General features: G+C 40.3%; 1 protein-coding gene across 1 annotated transcript in view; it reads left to right on the top strand.

Moving 5' to 3' along the window:
- LOC115089868 (N-alpha-acetyltransferase 30-like) overlaps positions 1 to 14980 on the top strand; it is a 34244-nt gene extending 19264 nt beyond the window's left edge. The window contains exon 5 of the mRNA XM_029598240.1: positions 14630 to 14980. Coding sequence (XP_029454100.1) covers positions 14630 to 14767 — 138 coding nt within the window. The 3' untranslated portion in view covers positions 14768 to 14980. The remainder of the gene's footprint in view (positions 1 to 14629) is intronic.
- Positions 14981 to 27150: the final 12170 nt, after the last annotated feature.

Below are 27150 nucleotides of genomic sequence, written 5' to 3'. Positions count from 1 at the left end.
TGGTTGAGTGAGGCTTCCTTCCAGTGTTGCATATAGGTATCATGTGGTAATACATTTTGCTATTAACACAGGTGCAAAATGAGAGGGAGATTTCAAAGCACAGTTCTGCATCTGAGTGTACCCAATGGTAATTGATTAACATTTGCTCTTTCTTGCCTTTATTCTTTGGAAGTTCACAAGCAGATTAGACATCAAAAGTTTTAGCTAATCAACCAATCAGCTACTCAGCCAGGGTGGTTCCATGTGTCCTTCTGAATTGTAATTGTAAAACACTGGCAATTTTATTTTTTTTTTTTGTTACTGGGGTGAGAATCCTGGTAGTTTTATATTTGCTAGAAAAGTTCTAAGTGGGACACCTTTGAATCAAAAATAGAACAAGTGGATTCAGGTGAATGTGAAGTCAGCATCTCTAATTGGTACAGCAAAGGAGGAAGAAGTGATGAAAAAAATGAAGTAGGTAATATGAGTTGACATCCTCCATTTAGCCTAGGTCAGGGATCCTCAAGAGCATCAACCTAGTCGGGTTTTGGCGATTTCCACAACTAATATGCACAAGAGAGGTTGCATGCACTTCCTCCATTGTTTGCAATTAAGTCCTATGCATGTTCATTGTAGATGTCCTGAAAACCTGATTGAGCTGTGGGGTCACTGGCCTAGATAATTACAGGCAATACCCAACATAAGTTCTCTAGCAAGTGTTCAGTTCATCACATCCAGGTCTCTAAGCTATGCCCTTAAGTCTCTTGTTTGGTAAATGGCTTTATAGACAGTGTGATTTTTATTGTTTAGTTGTAGTAAATAATAGTAAATCTGTAATATGATAATGTTATGCAATGCAGCTTGAGTGCTTCAACAGTCTGATCCTTTTTCAGTCATGTTGAAATGTGAAATGCAGACTACTGTTTCTGACTTCCATCATTCCTTCCATGAAAGGAATAAGTAGCATCTATGACTTTCTTTTGATCAGCAAAAATGTAGATTTCATCTTAGCATAACTTGCCTCTGACACTGGTAGACTGCAGCTGAGAGAGAGCATCATGTTCTTATTCCTTTATGTGCCTTTTGACGGAGCTCTTCGTATTTATTCGTTGCCTCTTAAAGCCTATTTAACCCTGTTTAGAAAAAAGGAGCTGCAGCCTGTCCTTCGTGCTTTGGAATTTGGTGTGACTTTACGTGTCTAATACCAATTGTACATGGCAGTTCAGGTAGAAGAGTGTTTCTGGGAATGGATACAACCATGCACTCCATTTCCAAACCTAGTTCTGTGTTCCGTATAAATGAGAGGAAAGCATCCTGTCGGAATCATTCGGCATTCATCAAAAAGAATCCTTCGTTTTCAAATAGAAACAGGTGAATTGAATTAAATTAATGCATTGCTTTATTTTGATAAGAAGATCTCTTAGTAACCCTACAAACCCCCTCACCAAAACTTTTCAAATACGCATCCACCAAAGCTCGTGCCATATCCCTAGCTGGCCCTATGCTATGGAATTCCATGCCTACTGATTTACGTCTTGAACTGTCCCCAAAAACCTTTAAGCAAAAGCTCAAGACATGGCTCTTCACTAAAGCCTACACGTGACCTTCACATGTTCCTTCTCAGCCCTATTTACCCTCCCCTCTTTACTTCCTCAATCTTTTATCCTTTAAGTTAAGACACTGAAGATGTCACCCCACTCCCCGACCCCTCACTCCTACCTCCATCCTATAGCAGTCAACTCCAGATTCATTCTTACCTCTTTCATCCCTAGCACCTTTTTTGCTATTTTATAAAACCGAAGAATTTGCTGTATTTAACAGCCTTACATGTATATAATCCCTTCCTCCTTTACCTTTTCTCTTTTTTCCCCTATTTAAACTCATACCCCCTCACTCCTTCCCCCCCCTACAATTCTCCCTTGCTTCTATAATAAATTGTACTATTACAACTAATCCATATAATATTATCGCTATATATCTATATATATCTTTATAACCTGTTCTTTGTTAATGCATTTAACTGTTTTAATGTATAGTTTCTCAGTTGTTTTCTTACTGTTTTATGTACAACGCAATTGCGGATTTTCGTTCTATGTACACCGACGTGATATCTCCGATGAGCGGTGGTATATAAAAACCATTAAATAAATAAATAAATAAACCCATAAAATGTAAGCAACCCTCAAGAATGCCTCCAGAATCCTGCTGGCAGCACATAGGCTGCCCCAGGCCGCAGCAAGCGGTAGCTTCTCTTTACCGCAGCCAAAGCAGCAGGCGCTGCCTTAGGCCTGAGCAGCTCCTCTGCACCCTGACAATGGCGGCAGGTCTCTTTCACCAGGGTCTGGTGGATAGGGGGCTGTCCTGGGCAAACAGCAGCGGCTCTCTCCTGCTTGCAGTTAGTGACTTCGTAAGTACTATTCTTACAGGTCGATGTAAGGCTGCACACTTACCTTTACAATGTTTGTCTTGTTGTTGCACCTTGCCTTAAGCTTCTGAGGAAAGGTTGGCAGCAGTTGGATAAACAAAAATACAGTTCATTTATTTGATTTATATTATGCTTTTCAGGCGCTTCAAAGCAGATTACATTCAGGTACTGTAGATATTTCTCTGTCCCCAGTGGGCTCACAATTTAAGTTTGGATCTGAGGGAATGGAGAGTGAAGCGAGTTGCCCGAGGTCACAAGGAATGGCAAAATTTGTGTTCTGGAAAGTAAGATTTGTTATTTAAGAGAGCACATCTTTATTTCTTTGATCTGAGTAGACTTCTGTCCATGCTGAAATACTTCTCCATATTCCTGATTTTATATTTAACCACCTTAGGAAAATATATCTTATATAAGCTGTCACCCAGAGAATCTTTCCCAGTCGTCCCTGACTGTACCAGGCCTCTCACCAACATGTTTGCTTCCCTAGCCCTCCTGCACCATTGACCCGTTGCCTCCCCTCCCTCCTGTGTCTTCCACAGCCGCTGCTTCCCTTTTACAAGCCTGCATGAACTGAGCCTTTTCAGACAGCTGTTTGCTGCATCAGTTGACCTGCACTGCTGATCCCCTACCATGCCTCATTCCAGCCTATGTGCTTAGGTTTCCGGAGTGTGTACAGCGGTGTGTACACGGCCTATGCTCGTATACACACTGCTGGCCACCAGTAGGACCTAAGCTCTTTATATAGTATGTATATAGATTTACTAAAGGGCACTGAAAGAGGTGCCACAATATAACATCAGTAGGCATTCTGAAATTGCAGTATGTGAAAACGATTTCTGGAATAAATCTTGGAACACTCTCGCTCCACTGATAATTAAATTGCACTGTACATGCAGCCGGTGAATTTTCCTGTTGCCAGCTTGAGATTGTTGTGTGTATATATTCTTACGAAGTTAACAGGTCAGACTTACCTGTGAATAGCTCCATTGATATCACTAATATAACTTCTGTAAAAATGAGTAATGCAAAGAAAGTGAATGCTAATGTGGGAATCAGGGCCAAGTTTAAGCAGGCAACATGGATTTTTGAGTCTTGAGAGGGGAGTGCCCTGTCAGTCTCTCAAAGCTGGTAAACTGCTACCATCCTGAGAGGGAGTTAACTTCTAGCCAGGGGGTACTGCTAGTTGTACCTTCCAGCTGGGATTTCAAGAAGGTCAGATAGGGCATTTTTGGTGGCTGAGCCACAGCTATGGAATTGCCTACTAGGAGAGATAAGACTTAAGCTTAACACCTTTAAGAAAAAATTTAAAACATGGGTGTTTTCCAAGTCTAGATTGGTGATAGCCCTTGGTGGGGAAGGTGATGCAGCCTGTAGGTGAAGAGAACATAAGAAATTGCCAAACTGGGTCAGACCAAGGGTCAATCAAGCCCAGCAGCCTGTTTCCAACAGTGGCCAATCCAGGCTTACAAGTACCTGGCAAGTAGCCAAACACTAAGTATATCCCATGTTACTGTTGCTAGTAATAGCAGTGGTTATTTTCAAAGTCAGCTTGATTAATAGCAGGTAATGGACTTCTCCTTCAAGAACTTATCCAAACCTTTTTTAAACCCAGCTACACTAACCACATCCCCTGGCAACAAATTCCAGAGTTTAATTGTGCATTAAGTGGAAAAGAATTCTCTCCAAATTTTCTACATGCTAATTTCATGAAGTGCCGCCTCGTCCTTCTATTATCCGAAAGAGTAAATAACTGATTCACATTTACCCATTCTAGACCTCTCATGATTTTAAAAACCTCTGTCATATCCCCCCTCAGCCGTCTCTTCTCCAAGCTGAACAGCCCTAACCTCTTTAGTCTTTCCTCATAGGGGAGCAGTTCCATTCCCCTTATCATTTTGGTTGCCCTTCTCTGTACCTTCTCCATCGCAACTATATCTTTTTTGAGATGCAGTGACAGGAATTGTACAAAGTATTCAAGGTGCGGTCTCACCATGGAGAGATACAGAGGCATTATGACATTTTCCGTTTTATTCACCATTCCCTTTCTAATAATTCCCAACATTCTGTTTGCTTTTTTGACTGCCGCAGCACACTGAGCCGACTATTTCAATGTGTTATCCACTATGATGCCTAGATCTCTTTCGTGGGCGGTAGTTCCTAATATGGAACCTAACATTGTGTAACTACAGCAAGGGTTATTTTTCCCTATATGCAACACCTTGCACTTATCCACATTAAATTTCATTTGCCATTTGGATGCCCAATTTTCCAGTCTCCCAAGGTCCTCCTGCAATGTATCACAATCCACTTGTGATTTAACTACTCTGAATAATTTTGTATCATCTGCAGATTTAATTACCTCACTCGAATTCCTTTCCAGATCATTTCTAAATATATCGAAAAGCATGGGTCCCAATACAGATCCCTGAGGCACTCCATTGCCCACTCCCCTCCACTGAGAAAATTGTCCATTTAATCCTACTCTGTTTCCTGTCTTTTAACCAGTTTGTAATCCAAGAACGGACATCGCCACCTATCCCATGACTTTTTACTTTTCTTAGAAGCCTCTCATGAGGAACTTTGTCAAATGCCTTCTGAAAATCCAAATACACTATATCTACTGGTTCATCTATATCTACATGTTTATTAAACCCTTCAAAAAAGCGAAGCAGATTTGTGAGGTTTGATTTGATATTTCATTGGGCTAACATTTAATATATGGAGGGTGTTGAGGAGCCTTGTTGAAAGGAGGTGGTTGTGTGTTGGTTGGATTTTTTATTGTTTAGCTTTTTAATATTTTTTTATTGCATTTACTATCTTGTTATTGAACAGGAGTGGATGTTCAATTTTTATTGTTCTTACCACAAAAGGATGTGGAATGGAGTGCAAAACACACTAATGTATCAAAACAAAAGGCAAATGATGTGTTGCAAAGGTTCAGGGGTATTCAGACACTTGAATGGAGTCCCATAAAAAAAAAAAAAGAGTGATTTTTATTGAGGAAAACTGTTTTACAATCGAAATTATATGGAGAACATTGCTGAGATGGATTTAAAGTGCAACTCTGTCCCCCGACACGGCCGTGTTTCATTAATGCTGCATCGGGAGGAACAAATAGGTACATCTCCAAAAGTGGTGACAAAGATTCGCAGAGTTGCAATTAAGGTAAAGGTGGTTGTAAGCAGCGTATTGCATAATAGTGAGGTGCAGTGTAGTGAAATTGCAGGGGGGGGAGCATGGTAGCAGCTTAGAAGGATTCCTGAGAATATGATCGGGTGTAATCGATTCGCGTTGTGAAGTATCACAGGAAGAGAATAATTTTAAATCGGGTTCGTTAAGAAAGCAGGAAGTGCTTTGATACTTCACATCGTGAATCGATTACACCCGATCGTATTCTCAGGAATCCTTCTAAGCTGCTACCATGCTCTCCCCTGCAATTTCACTACACTGCACCTCACTATTATGCAATACGCTGCTTACAACCACCTTTACCTAAATTGCAACTCTGCGAATCTTTGTCACCAGTTTTGGAGATGTACCTATTTGTTCCTCCCGATGCAGCATTAACGAAATTAGGTCCCGTGTCAGGGACAGAGCAGCATGTTAAATCCATCTCAGCACTGTACTCCCATGTAATTCGGATTTTAAAACAATTTTCCTCAATAAAAATCACTTTTATTGATGGGACTCCCAAGAGTCTGCAGACCCCTGAACCTTTGCAACACACTATTTGTCTTTTGTATTGATATTATTCACCATATTGAGTGGATCTTAGGATCTGGTTCCATGGTATATAAGTAATAAATGAAAACATTAGAAATGACTTTACTTGAGTTGTAAATATGAGAATAGGATTAGCAGAGGTGCAACCGACATTTTAGCTTGTTGATTGGGGGAAAATCCCTTTTGAAAAATTAGCCTTTCAGATTAATATTCTAATGCAAACTTTTTTTCTGAGTCTCCCTGGCATGTTTGACCAGTAAAATCTGGTGGTAATCTGCTTTTGTTGTCTCAGTTCCCTGGCTGCAGGTTTCTCTCACTTTTTAGCATCTACAAATGCAGTATGCGGGGAAAGATCTGGCGCACACAAGCCCAACAGCGGAGCATCTCATTGAATTCAGGGCACGGGCTTTGGCCTCCAGCAATATGCCTATGAGTACCTCTACTGCTACTATTAATAAAAGGGCCACTTGACGTGCACAGGCAGTGCCTGCCTCCGTAGAGCTTACAGTCTCATCAAGATAGACATACAGGACAAAAGAGACTAGTAGATTGGATCGACACTATGACCCCAATGTACTATACACTGCGGAAACTTCGGCCATCTGGGCTTCACATGCAGAATTTCGGGGGCCTTGCACATGAAGCCCCGTCTGCACGAGTCTTTGCAGGTTTTTAATTTCAGAGCAGGAAAACTTTTGCATGCAGTCCACTCCGTGCAAAATTTTATTTAAATGCAAAATTAATGAGCAGCTGCAAGGCAGGATCATGCAGAGCAGCTCATTCATTGTGAATCCGTTGAAAACCAGCTTGCGAAAAAGCCTTTGTGGGCTGGTTTTCACCAAAAAGAGATTTTCATCTCAGTGTGGCGTAGTTGTGTCTTTTGCCAGCTTTCCCCACAGCAACATTGTGTGCAGAATGTTTTCTTACGGAGCTCATTTGCATGCATAGCAAACTTTAGCGCAGACAGGATATTTCACCAGCAGGTTGGGTTTTTTTTTTTTTTTTTTTAAATTAAAGATATGAAATCAAGATATGATATAGGAAATCAGAAATAGTACGCGGAATTGTGTTTGTCAGTTTAGAATTCTTTTCAGCTTAGCCCAAAGAATTTCTTGACAAAATCAGATGGGTTTTTTATTATTTTCTCTCTCTTCTTTCAAGTGGTTCATTGTAATAGAACAATGTAGCAATAAATTTGTTAGCACTTTTCATGACTGTATTGGTTCTGCTGGGGAGTGCAGTTATTATGTATCTGCCAGTGACCATGAAAATAAGACCTACAGATTCCCTTTTATGAGGCACTGTATATTGAAAGGCATCAGAGATTCGGTGTGGAAAATGATTGCACATGATTTGGTTTTGTTAGATGTAAGTTCGTTGGCTCTTTGATATTGGATTTCTTGTTGAGATGAGGTAGAGTCTGGGTTTTCTTGCAGCCGGTGGGATTTTATTCTGTTTTTGATTTGTGGAGTGAAGCCTCTGCAATTACTGTTATCGCTCAAAAACCGAACTAGAATTTAGCTGCTTCCCTGTATGCCAGTGTTAGCAATTTTGCTAGCAGATAGCTGTATTGCTGTCCTTTTTGATAAGCCAACCTGAACATACGCATTTAACCTTAGATATTACTAAATGTTTGTGAGAATGAATGCTCACTTCAGACCGAGGCAAGACAGACTCACTACTACAGTGTGGTTTACACAGATCATAACAAGAACATAGTATATGCCATACTGGGTCAGACCGAGGGTCCATCAAGCCCAGCATCCTGTTTCCAACAGTGGCCAGTCCAAGTCACAAGTACCCAAACACTAAACAGATCCCATGCTACTACAGCCGGCAACAAGCAGTGGCTATTCCCTTTTGAATGATGGCAGTTTATAGACTTCCCCTCCAGGAATTGATTTCCTGACTCATTGTAGCGTTTCCTTGTGCTTACAGGTATGCAAGTCTACTGTCACCAAAATACCTTTGTATGTTTTTTATTCCTCCATGGATCTCCACTAATATTTAATTTACAGAAAATGTACAGTATTATATAGTGGACTTCTGACTATTTTCAAATTTGTAGTTACTTAAATTTTGATGATGATTCATGAAGCGAGAAATAAAAAAATTAAAAAAAAAAAAGGTCTTTGGGTTATGTTTGCAAATTTTCTGTCAAAATACTTTGCTGTAATCCAAGCTATAGATACATCTCTGCTTCTACTTTATTTAAATTTCAGAATTAAAATCAACATATCCTTATATTCTCATATTCATTAAAAAACAAGATTTCTTATATTTATTTATTTATTTATTTAGCATTTTTCTATACCGACTTTCCAATAACAGAATTATTGATCAATTCGGTTTACATTCTCAACAATAACAATGACAAGTAAATGTCTTACAATGAACAGGTCGAATTAACTTGGGTTAAGATATATGGGGTTAATAACATAATTAAAAGGTACGGTGCCTAATGTAGTCTAGCTAAACAGGTGGTATTATAATGTTGTTAGATAATTAGACTGCCAAAGAATATGTGATTTCTAGAGGTCTATATAGTTCTCTAGCGTGTTCCCACGGAGGGGATCATTGGCAGGGATATTCCGCAAGTTGATGTTAAGGGAAAGCTTGGTTGAATAACCAAGTCTTGAGTCGTTTTTTAAATGTAGTGGAGCATTGCACTGATCTGAGATCTGACGGGAGAGTGTTCCAGATTTTAGGACCTGCTGTGGAGAAAGCTCTTTTGCTTAATGCTGACTTCATCGGTGGGATTTGAAGGTTGTTTCTGTAGGCTTGTCTCACTGGTCTGGTAGAGGTGTGGAGTTGGAGAGGGAATTTGAGCTCGAGTGGTGCCAGGTTGTGTAGTGCCTTGTGGGTTACTGAGAGCACTTTGAAAAGTATTCTGAATTTGACGGGAAGCCAGTGTAGGCTTTTTAAGATGGGTGAGATGTGGTCTCTTTTGTTGGACTTGGTTAAGATCCTCGCTGCAGCGTTTTGCAGCATCTGTAGCGGTTTTATGGCGTTTGCAGGTAGACCCAGTAGAAGTGAGTTGCAGTAGTCTATTTTCGTGAGAATGATTGCTTGTAGAACTAATCGGAAGTCTTTAAAATGTAGGAGAGGTCTCATATCATTGTCACAGGTCACAATCTGTGCTTCTCATAATCTAATCAGTCAAAAAATCATCTGCTATACAAGCCAAGCATGAAAAGATATAGTTTATAAATAAAATGGATGCGAGGGATAATGCTCAAAGTCTTGGGCTACTAGTGATGTTTTTGCTGATTAGCCAACAATATCATCATCACCCCTCTCCATCAATTTAAGTACATATACTTTGAAAAAAAAATTGTGATGCCATATCGTGCTAATTTAAATATATAGTCCTTCAACTCTGGTGAATATTATCAGACTTCCAAACAGACCTTTCATCTGTGTGTGTGGATTTTCATTTAGTAGTTGACATGGTTTTCTATTGATCTAATTAATGTCAGTTCTCAGGAACACACAGCTCAAGAGTTAGCGACTTCAGTAAAAATATATTTAGTAACATAAGTGACAGCAGATAAAGCCCAAATGATCCATCCAATCTGCCCAGCAAGTTGCTTTTGGTAGAAACTGCCGCTCTATGCAGGTTACCCCCATGCCTTCTGTTAAGGATAGTAGTAACTGCTGCTCTGTGTAGGTTACACCTCCAGTTAACATAGGGTACCCCATTTCTTCATTTCCATCCTGTAGCCTGTAAGGATCCACAGTGTTTATCTGATGACTTTTTGAATTCCATCGCTGTTCCTGACTTCACCACCTCTTCAGGGAGAGCATTCCATGCATCCCCCACCCGCTCTGTGAAGAAATATTTCCCATTGTTGGTTCTGAGTTGTCCCCCACTGGAATTTCATATCATGACTCCTAGTTCTGCAGTTTCCTTTCCAGCAAAAAAAGTTTGAGGTTTGTGCATCATTAATATGAATCCCAAAACAATGCGTGGCACTACAATATAAACTGTTCAGTACATATAATAATTGCTTTATTTGTTTTAAGGCCAACAGTAAAGAACACTTGTTTAAACAATATTCTCTTATTCTGAAAAGGTAGAAACCCTCCGACACGGCCGTGTTTCCCACAAGGCTGCGTCCGGGGGATGGCGAGCATTCACTTGAAGTCAAGATAAAGAGCATTTCCCTGGCCATCACAGTACCTCAGCAGTGTGAAAGTTTTATATATGATGTCTTGGGTTGGGAGGCAGCATTATGAAGAAGCTACCAGCAAAAAGGGGACCCCGAGGGGTCACAGATTAATATCATTTCAGTACAGTGTTTCAAAAGTGGCTTAGCATCGGAAGTCTGTGAAAACTCGAGGATGAGGATACAGTGTAGTTTGTTTTTGAGCTGCTCTGTCGGCAAATTCTCTTACACAAAATGAGTCAGGAATTTTTATTTTTAAGGCGTGAGCACCAGCAGCAATTCTCTAGGCACAATTCTCTTTATCTGGATGTAAATGTTCGCCATCCCCTGACGCAGCCTTGTGCAAAACACGGCCATGTCGGGGTGTTTTCTACCTTTTCAGAATAAGAGTATATTGTTTAAATGTGTTCTTTCCTATTGGCCTTCAACAAATAAAGCAATTAATATATGTATTGAACAGTTTATATTGTAGTGCCACACATTATTTTGGGATTCATATGTATGTATATATGTGTGCCATTTACTCCGCATTTCTGGTGTGCATCATTAATACCTTTCAGGTATTTGAAATTCTGTATCATATCTCCCCTGCACCTCCTCTTCTCCAAGGTATACATATTCAAGTCATCTCATTTGGCTTTTGATGCAGACCCCACACCATTTTGGTCTCCCTTCTTTGGACCACCTCTATCCTGGCTCTATCCTTTTTGAGATAAGGTTTCCAGATGCGAACACGGTATCCAGGTGAGGCCTCACCAAAGACTTGTACAAGAGCATTATGATCTTTTAAAAGCCAGTTATTCCCCTCGCTGTGTAGCCCAACATCCCTCTGGCTTTAGCCACTGCCTTGTCACATTGTTTCATTGCCTTCAGATCACTAGACACAGTTGCCCCAAGGTCTCTCTTTCAGTCCATGCACATTAGTCTTTCAGCCCTTATCTCATACAATTCTTTTGGATTACTGCATCCCAAATGCATGACTGTACTTCTTGATGTTGATCCCAGCTGCCAAACCTTCAACTGCTCTTCAAGCTTTCTTTAAATCACTTTTCATTCTCTCTACTCCTTCAGGCATATCACTCTGTTTGCAGATCTTAGTATCATCTGCAAAAAGGCAAACTTTTTCTTCTGTCCCCCTCCACAATGTCGCTCTAAGAAGATATTAAACAGAATCAGTCCCAAAAACTGATCCTTGAGGCACTCTTCAGAGTAAATTTGATTTACCATTACACACTGTCCTCCCGTCAATCAACCAATATGTAATCCATTCCACCACTTTAGCACCCATTCCCAGACTTCTCTTTTTATTCATGAGCCTCCAATGCGGAGCCAAATCACAAGATTTGTTGAAATCCATGCAGATCATATCAAATGCTCGTCCTTGATCTAATTCTCTAGTCACGCAATCAAAAAAATCAAATTCTTTCAACAAGATCTTCTTCTGGTGAAAACCATGTTGCCTCAAGTTCAGTAACCCACCAGATTGTAGATAGTTTTACTATCCCTTTCCTTCCACAGTGTCCGTTAAATTTCCCATCACCGAGGTGAGGCTAACCATGTACCAGTGTTCATTTTATTTATTTATTTAACATTTTGTATACCGTGTACCAAGTGAAGATCACAACGATTTACATCAGGACATAAATATTATTGGTAGCCAATTACAATCACGTGATTTGTTCATATATCGTAAATTAAAGCGAAAGACATGTACATTGACTTAGACGGACAGGGGAGGGGAAATATGTAGGGAAGAGGTAGCAGTTTTTAACAATAGGTGCTGTGGGGAAGAAAAGGAGGGGGGGGGTTGAGCGAGGGTGTTTCAGATACATTTATTTGTACGGGCTGGAAAGAAAGTGATAAGGGGTCCTGAGGGTAGATTCATCATGAGTTTGTCGATGTAGGAGCAAGTGGTGATCCTAGAAAGGTTAAGTGAGATTGTAGGCATTTTGAAATAACCACATTTTGAGGTCACGTCTGAATTTTTTTTTTGTTTCAGTCGTTAGGCTTTCTCTGCCTGTCCAGATACACCAGGACCATCTCAGTAAGATACACTGGTAGTCACCCACAGGACAGCCCAGTTCCCCAGGGCAGTATAGAAATGTACCTTTGCAGATTCAAAACCCCTAACTGAAGGCTGTGGGCATGTCTGGGTGAGCCTGCTCTCTTCCTTGAAAGGCAGTGCGCTCTTCCTTAAGAGACATGCAGATTCCCTGCATTAACTGTGAAAGTGCTAGTGATGGACTGGTGGATGACTTGTATCTACCTAAAACTCTAAAATACCTAAAAATAAAATAAAAAAGAAACACTGAAATTTATGAATTTATAAATTATAAACACCTTAAAATAGAAGCATTACCTTATACTATATCATTACCATTGTATTATATTTCAATATGTCTTTCTAAAAAATATGTATCTTTTAAAAATGTAAGCCGTTGTGATAAATAAATAGCCTCAGCAGTTGTCTTCATCCTAATTGGTTCTCTGCCAAGAATTTCCATACTACATTTCCCAGCAGCCCTGTGCTTCCTGTTCCTTCTGGCTTTACAGTCCCCTGGCCAATTCCTGTTCAGTTTTTCTTTCCACCTTAAGGCGGTGCTATTGCTGGAATTTCCTTTAGTGATCCCTCTACCTTCTGGACAACCTTAACTGTCCTGTCTCTTCAAACTGCTGCCTTTGTGAAATCCCTGTTTCATCAAAATCATTTATATTCTCCAGCTCTTTCCTTTCTTCCAGAATTACCCAAACTATACACCAGGAAAGACTACAGAGATTTGCCCTGCTCAGAAAGATGTAGATGCTTGAAATTAGTTCTCTGATCACCCATCAACCCACCCTTCCCCCTTACCTTCATCCTATCATTGGGGCCGATGTAATAAGGTGCGCTGAAGTTGCCGCAGGTTTTGTGCACCCATGTACGCATGTTTGTATGTGCGTTTTTCCCACGCAAAGCCCTATCCGGGGATGTAGTAAGGGGTTTGTGCATGGGGGGAAAAAGCGCGTACGAATGCGCTTACAGACCTGTGGGTCTGTAAGCTGTAGAAATACAGCATTACATGGTCACATTGGAATATGCAGAAAATATATCGGACATGGTTCTCCTCGTGTGCTTGCACTACTGCTGCTAATATGTGATTAGGGTGAGATTTTGTTGGTATATCTGCATGTCACCCAGCTGTCAGAAAGCTATGTACAATCCATAAACAAAAACGGAGAACACGTTCTGCACTTGTTAAACACCAAAATATAGAATTAGTGCAGAATAAGGTAAGAGTCCACACAATAGTTTCAGTGTACTTTTATAAAAGTTTACTTGGAATGGCAACTCCACATAGTCTTGAAAAACGCATAACAATGTAACAGCAGGTCCCTGACACGGATCCCGTGTTTTCGCCGCGAGGCTGCGTCGGGAGGGACAAACATAAGGTTTTAAATCTGAAAATACAAACAGAGAGAAATAGTGTAGAACATTTAAATTGATGGGATACCTTTATCATAAATTATAGCTAGCAAAGCATACGCGAACCTGCATCGATTCCAACTCAAGGGAGTGCACAGATACAGTGACAATGAAGTTCTTTAAACGCTGTGAGGAATTGGCGCGAAAACTGTCAACCAATCAAATGCGATCAAAGACAGAACAAGTAGGACGTGAAGGACAACTGAAATAGCCAAGCTAAGTTAAAAATGGACCACTCGATCTCATTATTGAGGCCATGTGGGGCGAGGCTATTGAGTTTATAAATCCATCTTTGCTCTTTTCGAATAAGCATTTCAGAAAAGTTACCCCCCCCCCCCCCCCGAGTACTTTATAAAAGTAGACTGAAACTATTGTGTGGACTCTTACCTTATTCTGCCCTAATTCTATAGAAAGCTCTGTACAACACGATGTAAAAAGTGAATTAGTGTAGGAAAGACTATATTGTCTCTAAAGATTATCTCTTTAGTGTGCTCCTAACCAGCCAAACCCCTGCTGGCCTCATTCCTCTCAAGCATAATGCGACTTTTCCTTCATTTTTATATTTGTACGTTTTTCATGCTTGTATATATTAAGGGTGATGCTTCCCCCTCCTATCACTGTGTAGAGAGGTAAGGCTAACATAAATGAGATGGCTTAAGAAAACATACGTGAAACGTGTTTGTCCCAGAAGAATGTGTTACATGAGAGCCGTTGTCCCACTGTGCGTAGCAGTCATTTAATGAACAAACCATAGAGAAAGCAGTGACTGATAAGAGAGAAGGGTTAAAATGCTGTTGCTGCAACTTATGCTATTTCTAGGTTATGATTAATGTCACTAATTAAAATCCTTCCGTCTTGTCTTCCTTAAAGGTTGTCTTGGAAACGGAGATCACAAACAAGTCTGCTTTGAAACTTTATGAAAATCTTGGCTTTGTGCGAGATAAACGCTTGTTCAGATATTATTTAAATGGAGTAGATGCACTGCGTCTTAAACTATGGCTGCGCTAACAGAAGAACCCATCACATCGAGGAACAGCTTCCCAACCGTGCAGATCCTTCTTTTGCATGCAGTGCAATTTGAACAAAATTGCTTTGCAGGTGGACTCAGTAATATCCATGCAGCTCTTATCTGTCAGTGTCTCATTGAGTGTTGCACATATTTGTTGCACTATGGCATGGCGCATTTGTCCTGAATTAAAACAGATTGTTTTCAAACTGCAAGGAGATCTTTTTGGTATCAGCAACGTGTGCCAGTCAATGGCCGAGATATGTTCATTTATTTGCAAGTCTACCGACTGTATAACATACAAAAATGAACCTTTTTATCAAAGAACATGTATGTGGAGCACAACATTTGGTTCCCAAAGCAAAGCCAATGTAGATGGTAAAATTCTACAAGCATCCTAATATTTCATACAAAACTTGCCATAGTTTTCTGGAGCAAAAAACCTTAAATTTTAGGTTTTATTTTTCAATATTGAATTTTCCATTCTTAAATATTGGTACCGAAAATCCCAGTGATTAGTGAATGAAAAAAAAATGTATTGTAGGGTGGGATGTGTGTTAAAATGAGTAATGGTAACAATTTGATTGCGTCTTCTAGTGCCTGTATAGATAAGTATATTTGTCTTCACCTCTAGTTTGAATGCATGCTCTTTCCTTTAATTTTTCTTTCCTTTTCTTTGTCGTGTCTTTGCAAGAAATCTCCTGCTTTTATTTAAGTTCTGAGTTGAGTGGTAAATTATTTCAGGTTTTTTATAATTTGAATACTTTTTCCCCCGGACAAGACACAGAGTGGTAAACTCTGGAAGGCCATTATTCCTTACATCAAGAAGTGTAAGCTATTTTGAAAAACCTTGAGTAGCTGCTAAAAGAAAACGAGACTTGTATTACGAAAGTTAAATCTATGCTGGTTCTAGGTGCACTTTTTTTTTTTTTTTTTTAAGGAGGGAGGGAATTTTAAAAGAAATATAAAGAAATTTACTGTAAATTGGTATGATTTTATTTAATGGATGTGAGGACCTCTGAAGAACAGCTATTTTAAAGCAGTTGGAACAATTTTTCTTTTTTTTTTTTCACTGATTTAGATTCAGATCGCTTAGCTTCACAGTCTTCTAAAAATGCTTTCATCTTACCCTGTTCTTGGTCTTGGAAATAAATTTCAAGGTGTATTGTATCCTCTCTTAGCTGCTTTCATTTTCTCTAAAAAGCTGTATTTGGTGTGGGGCTTCCCTTTAAAGTCAAAGGAAGAACAAAACCATCCTTTCCCAGTGAGTTTTACAAAAGCCATCACAGTGATCCTCCACTGTGTTCTGTTTAGGCAAAATTATATATCAGTCATTGTGATATGTGACAGGGTTCTTTTCTTAAGTTTGGGAAAATAAACTGCAAGTTTTTAGGTTTCTTCAATTAATTTGGAAAAGCTGCACAGAGCCCCTGAAACCGGATGGACATCTCTAGAAGTGTAAGCTTCTCTACTGTTTAACAGTCAGAATTTAGATTTGCCTTACTACTGTGTGTGTTAGGATTTAATGTATGGATTTTTTTTTTTATTACTGTAATTACATGTAAACCCTACCTCCAAAAAAAATTGTTGGAAAGGGTCCTGTTTTAGCAGAATCCAATCAAAAGGGTGCTGCCTTCAAAGATCACAATGTTTTCTTTCTGCTGGCCCTGCAGTTGCTATGCTGCTGTCTTAAAACACAGTTCACTGCAGGAGATATTTGAAACTATTTCTAAACGTATTGAAGGAAGTAGATTTTTGTGTTTTCAGATCCAATTCAGTAATGGTTATTTGCTTCTTTGATTAGGGTTTCAAGACTTCTCTTACGTTTATAGCACTGACTAAATTAAAACAAAAGTAACTGGGTTAAAACTGCCCTCATAGTTAACATTCAAATTTACTCCGCTCCCTACACTGCTTTGACTGACATCTTAGACTAAGGAAGTAATTTTCAATGGAAAGTGGTTAAAACACATTGACCATTCGATAGCATATATTATAGCAATTTCAAAGTTGAAAATTGGTTCAGTATATGCTATTGAATGGTCAATAGGTTTTATCTGCTTTGAGTGCGCTTAATGCCAATAAACAGTTTTTGGAAAATTGCTCCAATTGTATGTTACCTTTACATCTTCCTTTGAAAATTACCCTGAATATGTGAATATTGCAGGATGAAAAAAATACCAATGTCAAATTCACCATTTCCAAGGAGAGCAGAATTAACCCAGATTGAGCTGTGTTCAAGTCCCCAAGGCATCACTAAATCTGAGAATACTGTAACATGAAACATGCATTTTCAGGTTTGAGTAAACACAAGAAGCCCTGTAGTTTTATTGGCATTGGAGGTAGGAGCTGGATGGGCATCTTTAAAATACTACATGTATCTCTCAAAATATTGGACTACTGTCTGATGCCTCAATATTGCTGCATATTTTTTTTTCTGCTGTCCTTTTATCTTTTGGAGAGAACCATAGCAGTGGGGTTGTGAAATGTGTAAGCTGTAAGATGCAGTCAAAATAAAATATGATTAAGTTGTTTATGTATTTTTTCTTTAAATGTGAGTATTTTAATTTCATAGTCTCATTTTACCCTTACCCTTTATCATTCATTGAATGGAGAAGGGGTTTTTAGTCCTGTCCTTGAGTATTCTCCCCATCTGGTCATGTTTACTGGATATCCAGAATGAATATGCACACGATATTTACATGCACTTCCTCCGCTGTATACAAATCTATATTGCGTGTATACATTGTGGATAGCCTAAAAAAATCAACTGGACCGGATTGAAAACCCTTGATGTTTCCCTGTCTAGTAGTTGCCCTTTAACTTCAGAGGTGATTTTCAGTTCTCTTTTAGGCATATTTTACAATGCATCAAAGTCTCTCTTGTTTTCAGCGAGTTTTCTGTCCATCTGTAGTCACTTTTCTGCCATTCTGTGCTTTAATGGATTTGCACTAGTTTTGATAAAATACAGAACAACCCTGTGGATGTCGTAGTGGTAGCTCCCTCCCACTCAGCCAGGGACCTTGCCAACAGCAAATACTGTGATGTTTTGAGCTTACTGGAATAAATATTGAAATGCAAGAAGACTTTGACATCTACTTTGTTATGCTGGAAGCCTACACTTATCAATCTTGCTCAGCTTGACATGGAACTTGAGAGGATATGATGGAACCAAGAACCAGGAAAGGTCATAGCTTGAAGAATGTAACTAATACTCTTGCTGTAAGGAGGTAATTTGCAAAGGAACTTCTGCATGTAAAACACTGTTTAACACACATTAGTGACCTTTTATAAAATTGCCCACCCAATATATGCATAAACATTCTTGTGTGTGTCATGTTCATGCATATGTTTATCTGAACTGAGTGGAGGTGTTACCAGGGAGAGATTTGGATTTAGGGACACACATGTTAAATTTTGGCAATATGCACCTAAGTTTTCAAGAAAAATGTGTGTGCACCAAGTAGGTGTAACTTGTCAGGAGTAGTGTTGGCGAGATAATTTTTAAAGCTAACTTGTGCGCCATATTATAGCTTGCTTTCTTGGTGATATTATTCTGAATTTCTGTATTGCATGGTTGAAATCTCTCTCTATTTTTCCAAGGTTTGATATTGCTAGTCTGTATTAAGAAGCTGTGTTTGTTAATTTTAAAAGACTGGTATCTATAAGAGTTGTTTGTTCCCACCAAACTCTAGGATGATTTGTCCTTAAATAGTTCATCCAATGACTTTGGTACTTAAGTCTAACCACTTAACCTATCTAATAACTTGTATATTAGTATTAGCAGAATGTCTTTAATTCAGTATAATGATTGTGATGCTTATGTCCCAAAGCCTGACTTTTGGAGACTTAAGAGATGTCCAGTTTGCTTTCAGCTGTCTATAATGAAAAAACAAGTTGACACATCTGAAAGAGGAATCGCTCAAGTTTCACAAAACCTCCCCTCCCTGGCAGCATCCAGACTGTCTCCCGCAGCTCCCACAGAGGATTAAGAAACCTATTAATAAATGGTTTACAGTGGGCTTTGGTAGATCAAGACATGTGATTATACCACACTCAATTTCCCTAACTGTGCAGCATCTTGAATATCCAACCTCACTCCCACAGGCTTCAGAAACCCAGGAATAAATGGATTACAGTGAGCTCTGGCAGAATAAGGCTTGTAATGAAAAGCCACTCACTCTTCCCACTGTTACTCTTACATAATACCTTTTCTGCCTCAGATAATGAAGCTCCAGGAATAAAAAAAAAAAAAAAATGAGGTGATATCTGTAAAGGATATAATCACCCTGTAAACCTAGAAACCCATAAACATTATCAAAGGTCATAAAAGGAAGCTTCTTTTGCTGGGATACTCAGTCACCAATTTGGGTAATAATTTTGATAGGGACACAACAGTTAAATGCCTTCTAGGATCCTCAGCTAGTAGAAATGCCAACCAGATAGTCAATGCAATTACAGAAGAAAGTAGACTCCTGCTAGACATGGTAATCTTGCAGAACAGAAAGATTTTCAAAACCTAAGGACAAAGATTAGACACATGGCCAAGACCATTACCTTTTGAGAAGTATTACCTGTTCATGGAAAGGGGAAGGAAAGGCTCTGCCATATAGATAACTTCAGTGTTTGGCTCAAAGCATGGTGTAAATCAAGTGGTTTGCATTACATTGGTGGATTGGGTTGTGAATAAAACAGTATAAAGTTATACTGTAAGGCTGGTCTACATTTGACCTTGGCCAGAAAGAGGATGCTAAGTGAGAAATTCAGAGCATATACGATGAGACATTTAAACTAGAAGGTGGGGGTGTCAGGAAGTGGCCAATGAAATTGCCATGGCCCCCCAAGCAAGACAGGAATTGGGAGAAGAACAAAGTCAGCTCAAAATAGAAAAGATGACTAAGAACAGCAATCCTAGGGAGACTAGCTGGAAAGTTATGGCCACAAATGTGTATAGTCTTCGCAATAAAATCTCAGACCTGCAGGCCTTAATGGTGGAAGCAGATTTGGATATAGTTACTGTTACAGAGACTTGGTTCACTGAGTCTCATAATTGGATATGGCTATATTGGGCTATAACTTGTTAAGGAAGGACAGAGAGAACAGAAAAGGGGGAGGAGTAACTGTCAAAAACAATATCCAAGCAACTGAACTGCAAGGGATGTAGGGTAGAGAAGCATTATGGGCCATCCTAAAAAAAAAAAAAAGATGGTGCATCCATTTTTTACTGGAATGGGCTATAGGCCTCTGACTCAAATGGAAGAATAGACAGAGATCTGGTTGAAGACATCAAAAATGTGGGAAAGAAGGGAGAAGTGATGCTAGTTGGAGATTTTAATCTGACTGATGTAGACTGGAGAATCCCTTCTGTGGAATCTACCAGAAGTAGAGGGATAGTGGATGCCCTTCAAGGGGTTCTGTTCAAACAAATGGTAATTGAATCCATGAGGGAGGGAGTTTTACTCAACCTAGTGCTCACTAATGGTGATAATGTCCAGGTGGGTGCCAACCTGAGCACCAGTGATCATCAAACAGTATGGTTTGATATCACAAATATACAGAGAGGTCATGCAAAGACCCAAGTTTTGAATTTCAAAAATATGGACTTTGTCAAAATGGGGATGTGCCTGTAGGTAAACTAGAAAACTGGGAGAAAATAAGAGAGGTGGAGTTGGCCAAACTAAAAGGAGCAATTACAAAGGCAACAAATCTATATGTGCGAAAAGTAAAAGAAATAAGAAACTGATCTGGTTCTCAAAGGATGTGGCTGATTAAAATAAAAGCAGCATTCAAAAAATATAAAGGATCCCAACAAGAGGAACACAGGGAAGAATATCTGGGGAAACTGAGGGAGACCTGAGAAAGAAAGCAAAAAGTCAGGCAGCAGAGAGGATTGCCAATGAGATAAATTGAAGTGACAAAACATTTTTCAGAGAGAAATCAGAAAGGTCTGAAGTAGTATAGTGAACTTGAAAGGTGACAAAGATCAATGTATGGAGAGAGATGAAGAAATGGCCAAAATATTAAATACTTCCGTTCGATGTTCACTAAAGAAGACCCTGGAGAAGAACCGTTGCTAGTTGACAAGATTGTGGATGGGGGTGGAGTAGATGATACTCCATTTAAAGAAGAGAATGTATGGGAAGAGCTTGGAATGGATTCACTAGGGGAAGGTTTTGCCAGACAAATCTGATTGATTTTTTGATTAGGTGACTAGAGAATTGGATCAGGGAAGAACACTGGATGTGATTTACTTGGATTTTAGTAAAGCTTTTGATATGTCTGTTATTGTTTGCAAGGTTTTGGGTGGAACCTTGGACACTTTGGCTACTGACCACGCCCATGGGAGGGAAGTCCCGGAGGGGCCACAGGTCAGGCTCAGCTTAGGACCCACAACACAGATAGATCTTAACAGTATTGAGGAGCCACCAGAGGTGGCAGTAGTGAGCAGAGATGAAGCCCGGCTGGGCTTGTAGTCCCTCAGGGCTCTTGAACAGCGATCCCACAATGGCTGTGCTGTAGTGAAGGGAAACTGAGATAGTGAGTACAATGAAGTATATGCAGGGTTCTGGAATAGAGCCTCGTTGGTTGAGTACTCACACAGCGGTTTCTCTCGGTAGGAATCACAGGAGTTGGAGTAGAGGCAGGCCCTCAAGGAGCGAGTACCTGGTTCCAGGAAACAGCTCTGAGAGAAGTAGATAGTAAATCACTGATGGTGTAGGCAACGGTATCTTCCAGGCAGAAGTGAAGTCCAGGCAGCGATTTCAGGAACATGGGCCCTCGAGCGAGTACCAGTTCCAGACAGCGACCTGAAAGAGAAGAGAGAGGCCCCCAAGGAGCGGGTACCCCAAATAGAGAAAGTCTAATAATGGAGAGGCAGAGTAGCTAGGTACGGAGAGCGAATCCCATCTGTAAGGAGTTCACCAGTACGAATACCTGACCCTTGCTAACTCGATTAGCTAGCCAGTAGCGTAGGCTTTTTGTATCCGGGATGCGTGATGTCATCACAGGGGGACGCCCCTGAGATTTGTGCCAAAGAAAGTATTTGAAGCAGGGCCACGCGGCACGCGTGCCCTAAGGCAGCTGGACAGCATGACGGGAGGCAGCACCCATGCCGGACCAGGGACGCCGGAGAGGACAGCAGGCAGACACTGCGGCTGCCAAACATCCGACAACCGCGGGAGGAGTCGCCAGAGAGGTAAGGAGGGCAGAGTGGAGACGTCGGGCAATGACAGTTGTAACAGAGACTCGTGAACAAAATGAGAAGCTTGGAAGTGGGTGCCAAGGTAGTAGTGTGGATTGTAAACTGGTTGACTGACAGGAGACAACCTGAAATGGTAAATGGAACCTACTCAGAAGAAAGAACAGTGTTAAGTGGAGTGCCACAGGGATTGGTTTTGGGACCAGTTCTGTTCAATATCTTTGTGAGCAACCTGGCAGAAGGGATAGAAGGTAAATTTTTCTATTTGCGGATGATACTAAGATCTGCAACAGAGTGGACACGCCTGAAGGAGTAGAGAGAATGAAAAGTGATTTAAGAAAGCTTGAAGAGTGGTCAAAGATTTGGTAGCTGGGATTCAATGCCAAGAAGAGCAGAGTCATGCATCTGGGGTGTGGCAATCCAAAAGACCTGTATGTGATGGACAGTGAAAGACTAATGCACATGAGGTGATCTTGGTGTGATAGTGTCTGGTGATGTGACAAGGCGATATCTAAAGCCAGAAGAATGCTGGACTGCATAGAGAGAGGAATAACCAGTAAGAAAAAAGAGGTGATAATGCCCTTGTGCAGGTCCTTGGTGAGGCCTCACCTGGAGTACTGTGTTCAGTACTGGTGTCCGTATCTCAAAAAGGATAGAGGCGATCCAAAGAAGAGTGACCAAATTGGTCAGGGGTCAGCATTGGAAGACTTATAAGGAGATGCTGAAGGATATGAATATGTATAGCCTGGAAAAGAGGAGGTGGGGAGATATGATACAGACCTTCAGATACCTGAACGGTTTAATGATGCACAATCATCAAACCTTTTCCATTGGAAAAAAATCAATAGAACTAGATGTCATGAAACGAAAATCCAGGGAGATCAACTCAGAACCAATGTCAGGAAATATTTCTTCACGGAGAGGGTGGTGAATGCCTGGAAAGCCCTTCCAGAGGAGATGGTGAAGACAAAAGCAATGAAGGAATTCAAAGGGGCATTGGATAAACATTGTAGATCCCTAAAGGCTAGAGGATGAAATTAAAGAAAAGAGTGCATGGGGGTAGCTGGGGGTAACTGTGTGGCAGTTACTATTTGTTAAAGGTTGTATCAAGGCTTAATGCAACTCCATTATTGCTGTCTGCTGCAATAGCAGTGGGAAAAGGGGAATTGGATTCAGACATCAACCGAGCGCCCTGACTTTTACGGTTTGGGGAACAAATAAACATGGGGGTAACTTGCTGATGCAGCTTTTACTACCCTTAATCATTAAGCCTGATACTTTTGGTGCTGCTCCATCATTGCTCTCTGCTTTCAAGGCAGAGGTTAGGGAAAATTGGATTCGGTCAGCAACTGAGGGCCTTGACTTTTATGGACTGGGAAACTGATAAGCATGAGGGTAACCTGCACAGTGCTGAAGATACTGACATAAGCTTGCTGGGCAGACTGGGTGGATCATTTGGTCCTTTTCTGCCGTCCATTTCTATGTTTCTGTGTGGCAATTGGTGTAACCTAGGTGCATTTTTGCTTACTTTGCAATGTGCTCTGTTGAAAATTCACCTTTCTGTGCCTGAAAGGAGTTCCCTGATCTGAGTAGGGATGTGAAAGGCAGCAGAGCTAGGAGTTTCATTTTATAAACAAGAATACAGCACTACTGAAGTCTGTAAATATAGACCTAGATTGATCAAAATTCTATAAATATCGTAGAAATAGCGCCCACGGTAAAAAAAAAAAAAAAAAAAAAAGGCATGGTTAGCTAATTTTTGTGATACATCACGCAATACATTTATCACACCACATTTATTTTCATATCGCACGCTGCGTAATCTACTGCTGCCATGCTACGAACTCTGAAAGTTTTTATCGCAAATAGCGGTTCGGGCTGCTAGAAAGAGAGAGAGAGACTCTGTAGAGGTTCACATAAAAGTTAGCTATTTATGCCACTGTAAGAGGGGACACTACCACTAGTAACTTGGGGTGGGGTAGGTTTTGGGGGGAAGTGTTAAATGCACGGTCATAAGTACAAACAGCATGGTTGCCATCAGTGAAGATTTGATTTGGAGTGACGGAAGGCAAAAGAAGAGAAGATTTGTACCATTTATTCTCTCCCTAGCTTGATTGTGGCTAGGTAGAGAGAACATTGTACAAATCTACTCTTCTTTTGCCTTCCATCACTCCAAACAACAGTAAATCTTCACTGATGGCAACTGTGATGTTTGTATGTATGACAGTGCATGGAAAAGCCCCCCAAAACCTACCCCACCCGCCAAAACCTTGCTATATCCAGCAAGCATGTTACCTAGACATCATCAAACAGCTACTAAACCAAATGGAGCTAGTTATTAACACCGAGAAAACTGAATTCCTACATTTAGAACGTAAAAAATCTGACGATTATCCAAACCCCGATACTACTCCAAAAAAAAAAAAAATCAGAAAATAGAACTAACTGAAAACGTACAAAACCTGGGTGTAATAATTGACACAGAACTCAGCCTCAAACAACACCTATCACTAAAAACCAGAGAAGGTTACGCCAAACTCATGGTTCTCAGGAAATTAAAACCTTTACTAACATTTGCTAGCACAAACTACTGTAATGCCCTTCTCCTTTGATTACCATACACAACAATAAGACCACTCCAAATACTGCAAAACTCTGCCATAAGAATACTTACTGGTAAACTAAAAAATGATCACATTACTGAAACTCGAGCTGAACTCCACTGCCTACCCATTGAATACAGAATCCAATACAAAACACTTTACACAATTTATTTATTTTTAATTTTTATATACCGAGGTTCCTGTATGAAATACAAATCACTCCGGTTTACATAAAACTGTAACTTAGACAAAGGCTGTGCATAAAACTGTACCTTAGCCAGAGGCTGTACATAGAACAGTAGAATATGTTAAATACATATAACAAGAGAGAATGAATACAGTGCATATAACAGTGAATGAATAGGGAACATGTAACAAGTGCCTGAATACATAAAGCTGTATAATGAATATGGAACATAATAGCCGGTGAATGAAAAAATCTAACCAGTGAAAGAATACGGAACGTATAACCGATGGGAAGATGAACTTAAGTCTGTACTCACACCATGGCAGTTTTAAGTGTGGGTAAGCTTGGATGAAGAGCCAGGTTTTTAGCTTTTTTTTAAACTCCAGGTGGCTTGGTTCTAGTCGTAAATCTGGGGGGAGCGCATTCCATTGATGGGGGCCTGCTGTAGATAGTGTGCTTCCTTAGTGATGTATTAGCTGGAGGGGCATACAGTGTCCCTTTGTATGCACTTCTGATGGGTCTTGATGAAGTATGCAGTCGGAGTTGTGTGCTTAATATTATGGGAGAGAGGTTGTGTGTCGCTTTGTGAATAATTGTGAGAACTTTAAAGAGGATCCTGTATTTGATAGGCAGCCAGTGTAGGTTACGGAGGATAGGGTGATGTGCTGTCTTTTGTTGGAGTTTGTGAGAATTCTAGCGGCGGCGTTCTAAACCATCTGTAGAGGTTTGATGGAGCTGGTAGGGAGTCCGAGTAGAAGGGAGTTGCAATAGTCGGTCTTGGTTAGGATGATAGATTGTAACACCAAACGGAAGTCATTGAAGTGAAGGAGTGGTTTTAGGTTTTTGAGGACTTGCAATTTGTAAAAGCAATCGTTTGTGGTGGTGTTTATAAATTTTTTTAGGTTTAGATGGTTATCGAGCCAGGCTCCTAGATTTCTGACATCAGGTGAGAGATTAATGTTTAAGCTGGTAGGTTGAGAGGGGCTTGCTGGGTTGATAGGGGCGTTAAGAACTAGGTTGAGGCTGGAGAGAAGGTCCTTAATTGGCTGAAGGCAATCATTCCAGTGGGAGATAGGTTTTTGAAGGGACACTGTGATCGGGATCAGAATTTGTATGTCGTCCGTGTAGAGGTAATGAATTAGCTTAAGGTTTGAGAGTAAGTGGCAGAGCGGGAGAAGGTAAATATTGAAGAGAGTGGGTGAGAGTGAGGATCCTTGAGGGACTCCCTGGTCTGAGAGGACTGGATGAGATTCTTTATTGTTTATCCTGACTTTATAGATCCTGTTGCGTGGGAAGGACTTAAACCAATTGAGTGCTGAACCTTTGATGCCTATGTTCGCTAGTTGATCTAAGAGTATTGTGTGTTTTACCGTGTAGAATGCTGCAGACAGATCTAGAAGAACCAGGAGGTAAGATTGTTTTTTATCCAGGTTTAAGAGGATAGTGTCCGTGAGTGATAGAAGTAAGGACTCTGTATGTAGAGATTTGTGAAAGCCGTATTGAGCCGGGGCAAGTATGTTGTTATCTTCGAGGTATTCAGAAAGTTGCTTGTTTACAATTTTCTCCATCAGTTTGGCTATCAGTGGTAAGTTTGCAATGGGGCGGAAGTTAGCAGGATCCGTTGGAGAAGTGTTTGGTTTTTTTTAGGAGTGGTTTAAGAATTGCTAATTTTAACTGGTTTGGTACCGTGCCTTGAGATAAAGAGGTATTTATAATTTCCGCAATTGGTTTAGCGATGGTATTCGGGATGGCGATGAGCAAGTTTGTCAGTAGAGGATCCGATGGGTGGGACGATGGTTTGATTTTCTTGAGGGTATTTTCTATCTCAAGAGAAGAAGTGGGCTCGAAGGACTCCAGACTAATGTTTTGCTGAGGTGGGATGATGAAAGGGTGAATTGGAGGGAGGCTGAGAGTTGTAAGAGGGTGAGTTAGGTTGGAGATATTTTTCTTGAAGTAATTGGCAAGTTCCTTGGCTTTGTTGTGTGCTTGGTAGTCTGGAATGGTGGGAGGTGAAGGTATGGTAAGTGAGAAGTAGGAAAAAAGTACCTTTGAATCAAAGATGAAGTTGTGGATTTTTTCTTGCGTAGAAATCTTTCTTTGTTCTAAGGATAGCGTTCCTGTAGGTGTTGAGGAGGGATTTGTAGTTGGCTTGTGACGAAGTGGAGTGAATTAATACATAAATTTATTCATGACGAAAAAGCAGACTGGTTGAACACAGCACTACGTGTTCATGTCCCACATAGAAACCTCAGATCTGCCAATAAAGCACTCCTAACCATCCCCTCGGTTAAAACAGCTAGAATGACCCAAGTTAGACAACGGGCCCTCTCCTTAGCTGGACCAATACTGTGGAACACCATGCCCTTAGAAATTAGACTACAGAGAGATTTTAACTAT

The sequence above is a fragment of the Rhinatrema bivittatum genome, chromosome 4, assembly GCF_901001135.1.
Source record: "Rhinatrema bivittatum chromosome 4, aRhiBiv1.1, whole genome shotgun sequence".
NCBI classification, from domain to species: Eukaryota; Metazoa; Chordata; class Amphibia; order Gymnophiona; family Rhinatrematidae; genus Rhinatrema; species Rhinatrema bivittatum.
This window is presented reverse-complemented; position numbering and strand designations above follow the sequence as displayed.